Consider the following 9403-nt stretch of genomic DNA (forward strand, 5'->3'; position numbering starts at 1 on the left):
TTCACAAGATCCTGTGGCATCTCGGCAATCTCTGTTACCCCGCTCACCGTGTCCGACCACCACTTTGTGACTTTCTCCCTCCCCATGAAGCCCACCACATCCCTCCCCTCTACGCCTCGAATGGTCACCAGCCGCCGCAACCTGAAATCCCTCACTCCCTCCGCTCTCTCCTCAACTGTTATCTCCTCGCTCCCATCCTCGGAACAGTTCTCCTTAATGCCTACTGAGGAAGCCTCCTCTATCCTGATGTCCTCACTCGCCTCTTCTTTGGACACTCTCTGTCCCCCAATCGCACGACCGGCGCGATCATCTCCCCCCCCTCCCTGGCTGTCTGAACCTCTGCGAACCAACAGATCATTGTTGCGAGCGTCAGAGAGAAAATGGAAGAAATCGGGACAGCACGAGGACCTTGCTCACTACCACCTCCTCCTCTCTGACTTCACCTCAACTGTTTCGGCAGCTAAATCTGCCTTCTACCTGGCAAAGATCAACTCTTCTGCCTCCAACCCCAGGAAACTCTTCTCCATGTTCTCTTCCCTCCTCACCCCTCCTACCCCTCCGCCCCCTTCCTTCCTTACTGCCGATGACTTTGCAACTTACTTTACCAAGAAAGTAAATGACATCAGCTCATCATTCACGCCTATTCCCTCCCAGAAGACATCTCCCCCAACTCTCAACTCGGATGGTCTTACCAGCTTTAGCCCCCTCACCTCTGAGGACGTTCACGCACTTGTTACATCTAACCGTGCCACCACCTGCTCCCTTGACCCGATTCCCTCCTCTCTTCTCCAGGACATCTCACACGACATCTTGCCATTCCTCACCACCCTGATCAACTCCTCCCTCACCTCAGGTGTCATTCCAGCGGATTTTAAGACCGCTATCGTGAAGCCTCTCCTGAAAAAACCCACCCTTGACGCTACTGACATCCAAAGCTACAGACCTGTATCTCTTCTCTCATTCCTCTCTAAAACCTTGGAACGTGCTGCCTACAATCAACTGTCATCCTATCTCTTGCGGAAGAACCTCCTAGACCCTAATCAATCAGGATTCAGGACTGCCCACTCCACTGAGACGGCCCTCCTCACTGTGACCGAGTCCCTGCGAGACGCCAAAACATCATCCAACTCCTCCGTTCTCATTCTCCTTGACCTATCTGCTGCATTCGACACAGTCAACCACCAAATTCTCCTCTCCACTCTGGCTGAACTTGGCATAACCGACTCTGCTCTCACCTGGTTTACATCATACCTGACAAACCGCACCTTTCAGGTCACATGGAATGGCTCTATGTCCAAACCCTGCTCTCTGGACACGGGTGTCCCTCAAGGCTCAGTATTAGGACCGCTTCTGTTCTCACTATACACCAGATCACTAGGTTCTGTTATCACATCGCATGGATTCTCCTACCATTGCTACGCTGATGACACCCAGCTGTTCCTCTCTTTTCCCCCGTCCTCTGACGCTCACATTGCAACTCGCATCTCGGACTGTCTGGCTGACATCTCTGTCTGGACAACTGCACATCACCTCAAGCTTAACCTGAATAAAACCGAACTCCTCTTCATCCCAGGGAAAGACTGCCCTCACATGGACCTGTCGGTCACTGTTGAGGGCATCACAGTATTTCCTTCCTCAACTGCGAGGAACCTGGGTGTAATCCTCGATGACCAACTATCCTGCACCCCCAACATCACTGCTGTGGCCCGATCCTGCAGATTTGCCCTCTACAATATCCGCAGGATTCGGACCTTCCTCACAAAGGATGCAACGCAGCTCTTGGTCCAAGCACTGGTCATCTCCCGCCTTGACTACTGCAACTCTCTCCTGGCCGGACTCCCGGCCTATGCGATTAAACCATTGCAGCGTATCCAGAACGCTGCAGCACGCCTTATCTTCAATCTACCCAAATTCTCCCACGTGACCCCCCTCCTCCGTGACCTCCACTGGCTCCCTGTTGCAGCACGCATCCAATTCAAGACGATGACACTGGCCTTCAGGGCCATCAATGGAACGGCACCTGCCTACCTTCAAACACTGGTCAAACCTCATGCCCCGAAGCGAGCACTCCGCTCCTCTACTTCAGCTGGCCGGCTGGTACCACCCTCGCTGAAATCAAACAAATGTCGCTCAGCAAAGTCCAGACTCTTCTCTGTTCTGGCGCCTCAGTGGTGGAACGAACTCCCGACCAATGTCAGGACAGCAGAGTCATTTGCCATCTTCCGAAAAAGGCTCAAGACTCACCTGTTCAGACTTCACCTCGACTCTACATAGCATGACCCACTAACACCCTCCCTCGACCCCCCCCCCCCCCCCCGCGCAAAAAAAAAAAAAAAAAAACTCGGATCGTAGCACTGTTACTCTTGAAGTACTACTTTACTCAGATGAGGACCTAGCACTTGTTCTATTTTTAGCTCTTACTGCATCGGCAATGATACGTCGTGGTTTCTTTGTTTCCTTCTTTTGACAAATGTACTTATTGTAAGTCGCTTTGGACAAAAGCGTCTGCTAAATGACCTAAATGTAACCAACTTGGAGTTGTTTTATTTAATTACAACATTGAATACACCTCCTCACATTTATCGAAACAACATAATTATATTCAGTATTCACCCCTTTGATTGCCACAAACCACACTACTGACTCGTTTCTTAATGAGGTTCTGAGCACAACATCCTAAATATACATTTTCTTATTTCTGGTAGCTTCAGGCCGTACACGAGAGGGTTCACGATGGGAGGAATCACAACAAACTCTAGCGATAAAACTATGGCCAAGTATGGATTTAGCTCCTCAAGGTTAATTCTGCTGAGAGTGATGTCACAAAAAAAGGTAACAGAGTAATTGACGAACGTCACAATGTGCGGCAGGCAGGTCTGCACCACTTTGCTCTTGAACTTCGAGGAGCGTCTCCTGCAAATGAGAATGATTCGTACATAAGTATACAGGACAAACGCCAGCGGCAGGAAGACCGTGTTTATGGTCAAGAACATGCCTACAAGGTTATTGATGACAGTACTGACACACGACAGCTTTACAATGGGCCAGTTAGCACAAAATACCTTCGGGATCTTATTGCCACACAGTGGAAGTCTGAAAGACAAATAAGCGCAGGCTGCAAGAGCAATAGTGGGATAGATCCAGGCCAAGGCAATCAACTTGGAGAGCATCCTGGGGCTTATTTTATCGTGGTAATGCAAAGGTTGACAGATAGCAACATAGCGATCGTAGGCCATGATGCCCAAAAGGGTGATCTCATAGAACGCGTAGCTGTAAATGACGTAGATCTGAGTTAAACAGGCTGATCGTGGGATCAGGTGAGTGTCGGAGAGGAGGTCTCTCAGGAATCTGAAGAAGAAGCCGGCAGAGCCGTACAGAGAGTTAATGGACAGGCAGATGATAAAAATGTACATTGGCTCATGTAACGTTTTCTCTCGTAATATCACCACTATTATGACGAGATTGGCCGTGACAATGAAAGCGTACAGCAGCAGACAGAGGACAAAAGCTGGATAGCAGTAGTTGCCTATTTTCATAAACATAGTGAGGTTAAAATACGGTGGGTTAGTACTGTTTTCCATTTACCCCAGACAGCAGCAGAGACTGTTTTATGAATAAAAGACAATTCTACAGGTGGATATCAACAGTTTCAATGCAACTCCTTGTTACCTGTTTGAGTCAGTTGGGTTTGGCATTAGTTCAGTGAACCAAATGAAAGAACAGTGATAAACAGCAAGAAACATACATTCATAATCAACAAGTTAAACATGAAAGTGAGTTCATTCCTCATGAACATAGACATGTTGTCTGTGTGTGTTCTGGCAGCTGAAACCACTGTGGCTTCACCAGAGCTGCTGAGAGCCTGATTATCTTGAAACACATAGTTACGTCACCCCATCTCTCCACACCTGGGATTGACAATGGAAAATAGGTGTACATGAAAAAAAACAAAAAAAAACGCATTCAAACAATTTTGATACTCACTTCTCATTATCATTTCACTGATCGTAATAAAGATTGTTTTGACGATAAACATTTCCAACAAACTGTAATAGCAGTATCAGACTAAAGTTGATATGAAATATTGACATCTGGTTTTCCCACTGAATTCTTTTAGAATTTAAAAGACCTTTGATAACCACTTCGCAATCTTTTTTACATTTTTATCAAAAATATCGACACCACAAGCTACTTCAAAGTAACCCGGCCAGCCAGACGGTTTGTTCCACAGAACCATCAGAGAAGCCGACATTAGCTGTCAACAGCCTAATATGACCTGATGATACGTTAAACATGGCAACATCGGGGCGGTTGGTGGTGCAGTGTTTAGGGCAGCCGCCCCATTTACAGAGGCTCAACGTCCTCGACGCAGTGGTCCTGGGTTCAACTCCCGGCCCTGGATGAGTTTCCCGGCGCTCTAGCCGAAAATATGATCTTCAAAAAAAAAACATGGCAACATTTTCCCTGTTTAGCATGGTAGCATGCTAAGATAACCTATCACTTCGAACATGGTAGACATTACACCTGCTTAGAATTTTAGCATGCTAAGATAACCTAAAATTAACATGATGAACATGGTACACATTAAACTTGCTTAGCATGCTAACATGCAAAGATAACCTGATAACCTGAAGAACATGGTAACCACTTCCTTCTCAGCATGCTAATGTGCTAAGATGACTTGAAGAACATGGTGACCACTTCCTTCTAAGCGTGCTAACGTGTAAGTTAACCTGATAACCTGAAGAAATCCTTCTAAGCATCCTAACTGGCTAAGATAACCTGAAGAACATTATACTTGCTTGTTAGCATTGTAATTTTGAGTATGTTAAGACAGAGTTTAGCATTTAGATAAAAGCATCGCTGGGACTATGAAGTACAGCTTCATAGTAGCGCTAGCACAGCTGTAGTAGCGGATGTATTTCTATTTTATAGATCCACTCATGTTTCATGACTATACGTACCATATCTTGGCTACACATCATCGCTGTAACGCTTGACCCTGGAGGATGTTGGGACTTTGAAATTGTATTAACCCTGAAAATCATAAGCGTATTCTAGTCCTGCTCAATGTTTTAAGTGTCCTGGGATGACTTCTGTTGTGATATGACACTTTAAATAAAATTGAATTAAATTGAACACCTGACTGAACTTCATAAATGAAACATGCTAAAATAGTTAGTGCTGTTGTTTTTTCCTTTAAATCACCACACTTAGGTAGGTGGGCCAGGTGTTGGGACACGATGAACTGTACAAATAATAATAATAATAATAATAATAATAATAATAATAATAATACATTTTATTTGTTGGCGCCTTTCAAACACCCAAGGTCACCTTACATGATAAATTTAATTAAATTCAATTTTATAGTGTCAAACAACAGAAGTCATCTCAGGACACTTAACATTGAGCAAGACTAGAATACGCTCAAAATTTCAAGAGTCAACACAATTTCAAAGTCCCAACATCACCCAGGGGCAAGCTTTACAGCGACAGTGGCGAGAAAAAACTGCAAATGAAGAAAACATTTTGTGTATATATATCTATAGGACAGTATAGTGAAGATTCCTTATAATAAAGCATCAGTGGAACCTCAAAGACAGCCTCAACTCATAGAGCCCCGGTTATATTTGTATGTCTATGTCTTGTATGTTCCGGCCCGTCACTACAGGGAACAGGGATTTGGTTTCGTCAGTAACTGGTCTTCTTTCTTGGGCCTTCCCTTGTTATGGCAAGTTTGATATCAGGGACTAAACGTTGGTATGGATTAGGACTCCATAGTTTAGTTAATATATCCAGTAAGGAGAAACAAGTTGTTGTCTTTCCCTGAATATGTATCAGATATAGTGATTATAGGGCCCCAAGCAAAAAACATCTAGCTTTACTTTTTACCCTTTCTCTAACTGGTAATGTTCCATCTGGCAGCAGTAGAATTACTTAAAATGTCCCTAAAGTAGAACTATTAATATCCTAAAAGTGCTGCATTCAAACTGCAGAGTGAAAGAGATGCATCATAAACACAATGTTAAATTTGAATTGTAGGATGATTCTGGATAGTTAAATGGATAATAATACGTTATAATTTAGTTGTTAAATGTCGTGAGTCAAAATTGAATTTGAAAAGTAACCAATGATATTTCTCTAGAAGTACACAGTTAGTAGTAGGCTATACAGCTGAGATGCATCTTTTTCAGTGATTTTGTGAGTTATTTAGGGGGTACAATGAGTTAGTATAGTAACATAATTCAATACAATACATAATTAGTAATCATAATAAATCTATAGCTGTTTGGAGCCCTTTTAGTTTGGGCTCCCAGGTCCAGGTTGCAGGTTAAAGTCATACTTCATATATAAATTAAGTAACCACTTAACTTATGCCATAAGACCAACTTTGATGATGGGGATTAATACAGTTGAACAGTTTCTTACTTTCACTTAAATTAATTTTATTCTTGAATATTACATATTTTTCTCAGGGTTTTGGCAGGTTAAAACAAGTGCAACTGAATATACCAAGCAATTGAACTGCTCCTCTGTACTGAGCTAGAGATACAAAAACCTTTTTTTCCCTTCTAAGAGGAAAACCTAGGAAAGGTTTTTGAATAATCAGTGACTTTATGAACCAGATTCAAATTAACTAAGTATTATCCTATATAATGTACCTAAAGTATTAAAAGCAAAAGTACACTATACCATTTTGACTATGTAATGTGACTTTTAATAACAAACTCTCTGACAATAAGCATCTGAAAAATATCCAACATACTTGGAGTTGTCTTATTTAATAACAACATTGAAAACTTCTCTTCACAGTAATCTAAATGACAGATTCAAACAACAATAGTATTCAGTATTCACCCCTTTGATTGTGACACACATCACTACTGACTCTTGTTTGTTAATGAGGTTCTGAGCACAACATCCTAAATATACATTTTCTTACCTTGGATGACTAGTGCCAGCAGTGTCGCAAAGAGCAGAGGACTCCCCTTCCTCAGAACCTTGCCCAGCAAGCGAAAGCAGCACAGCAGAACCCAAAGGTGCAGGGGACGCCACGTTGACCCGATAGAACCTGGAGAACGTACAGGGGGTGCTCCAGGTCGCCGCCGCACAAATCTCAGACAGCGGAACGCCCTTTAAGGCAGCCCAGGAAGTGGCAACACCCCTGGTGGAATGACGATCGATCTCAACGATGGTACCGACAATCCAATGGGACAATCTCTGTTTAGACACAGGATGACCAACCGTCTGTCCCCCAAAACATACAAATAACTGAGAGTGCGAGCGCCTCAAAACCTGAGTGCGTGCAACATAAGCTCTCAACGCTCTGACCGGGCACAACGCAGACAACCCAGCGTCCGTCTGACCAGGCCGAAAGGCGCTGATTTCAATCACCTGGTTGACTGTTTGAGGGGTCACCACCTTTGGCAGAAACGAAGGGTTCGGCCATAGAGACACCCCAGAGTCGTCAGCCTTCCACCGCAAACAAGTGTCACTAACAGACAAAGCATGCAGTTCACTGACCCTCTTGGCCGAGCACACAGCCAGGAGAAAAGCCGTTTTGTAGGTCAAAAACTTAAGGCAGCACTGATCCAACGGTTCATACGGAGCCTGCATCAGGGATCTCAGCACCACAGGGAGGTCCCATGATGGAGCCCTGGGTATCCTGTGTGGGCGCAGCCGACACGCCCCCCTAATGAACTGAGAGACCAGTGGGTGTCTCCCCACTGTTGCACCATCAACCCCTTGATGAAAACAAGAAATAGCAGCAGAATAAACCTTGATCGTGCTAGGAGTCCTGCCCGAGTCAAAAAGTGACTGCAGAAAGGCAAGAACCAGATCAATCGGACAAACGAACGGATCTACCTGTTTGTTCCCACACCATGCCGAGAATACCTTCCACTTCTGGTCATAATTAGACCGAGTGGAGGGAGCCCGAGCATTACCCAGGGTCCTCAGGACGGCCTCCTCTAAGTCGCGAGGGAGGGACTGAGAAGGGGCCAGGCCCAAAGCTGCAAAACCGCCGGCTTGGGGTGCCAAATTTGACCCCCTATCTGGGAGAGAAGGTCTGCCCTGATTGGCAGGGCCCACGGCTGGCCGTGAACCAGACGGAGAAGTGTGGTGAACCAATGTCTCCTGGGCCACCAACAGCACCCTGTAGCGGCCCTGAGCCACCCGGTTGAGCAACTGAGGAATCAGAGGGAACGGTGGAGAAGCGTATAACAACCCTTCCGGCCAATCGTGAGACAGCGCATCCAGCCCCAGTGGGCCCCCCTGACCTTCCAGGGAGAACCACATGCTGCAGTGGGTTGTCGCCGCTGATGCAAACAGGTCGGCCCGAGCCCTGCTGAACCGAATCCACAAGAGGGTCACCACCTCTGGGTGGAGCCTCCACTCTCCTGGGGGAGGACCGGTCCTGGACAGGAGGTCTGCGGCCTGATTCGCAACTCCCGTAAGGAAGACTGCCCTGAGTGAGGCCAGATGTTGATGAGCCCAACACAGAAGGTCCTGTGCCACCTGGAGGCAACGCAGAGACCGTGTCCCTCCCTGATGATTCACATAATACACTGTGGCAGAGCTGTCTGTCCTGACCAAAATATGTCTGCCCCGCAGGAAAGGAAGTAGAGCGATCAGGGCAAGCTGAACTGCTCGTAATTCCAGGACGTTGATGTGCTCGCCATCCCAGGGTGGCACCCAACGCCCTTGCACCGTCCTGCCCTCCCAGACTGCCCCCCTACCTGTGAGGGAGGCATCCGTGGTTACCACCGACCTCCTCGATGGAACATTCCCAAGCGGAACTCCTTGGGATAGAAGGTTCTCGTTCCTCCAGGGACGTAGTGCACTGAGACATGTGCGTGTAACCCGAAGTTTCACACGTCTGTGCAACTTGGGGTCGAGTTGGAAAGCGTTCAACCACCTCTGCAGTGGCCGAGCCCTGAGGAGACCCAAAGGGACAACAGCTACTGCAGCCGAAATCATCCCCAGGAGCCTCTGAAAGTGGACTAGCTCCAGCCTCCTGCCAAGACGAAACTGGTCCAGGAGGGCCAGAATTTTCATCACCCTCTGAGGGGTGAGGGACGCCAACATCGTGAGGGAGTTCAAACGGAGACCCAGAAAAACCGCCTCCTGCCTCGGTTCGAGGTTGCTCTTGGTGACATTTATTTTGAAACCCAAGGACTGCACATGTGAGACCACTCTCTCTGTGTCTTCCAGAATCTGGCTGCGGGACGGAGCGCAGATCAGCCAGTCGTCCAAGTAGGGGAGGATCTTTATTCCTGCCAACTGGAGAGGAGACAAGGCCGCCCCTACCACCCTGGTAAACACCCGTGGTGAGAGGGAGAGGCCAAATGGCAGGACCTTGAACTGATACGCCTGCCCTCGAAAGGCAAAACGAAGGAAG

General features: G+C 46.6%; 1 protein-coding gene across 1 annotated transcript; it reads right to left on the minus strand.

The window, feature by feature from the left end:
- Positions 1 to 2651: 2651 nt before the first annotated feature.
- Positions 2652 to 3581, minus strand: LOC311021530 (olfactory receptor 6N1-like; the record flags this gene model as incomplete). Its single annotated transcript, XM_084022131.1, has 1 exon — positions 2652 to 3581. The coding sequence occupies one exon, from the start codon at positions 3579 to 3581 to the stop codon at positions 2652 to 2654; it is 930 nt and encodes a 309-aa protein (XP_083878257.1).
- Positions 3582 to 9403: the final 5822 nt, after the last annotated feature.

The sequence above is a fragment of the Eutrigla gurnardus genome (assembly GCF_963514095.1).
Source record: "Eutrigla gurnardus genome assembly, chromosome: 12".
In the NCBI taxonomy this organism is placed as follows: domain Eukaryota; kingdom Metazoa; phylum Chordata; class Actinopteri; order Perciformes; family Triglidae; genus Eutrigla; species Eutrigla gurnardus.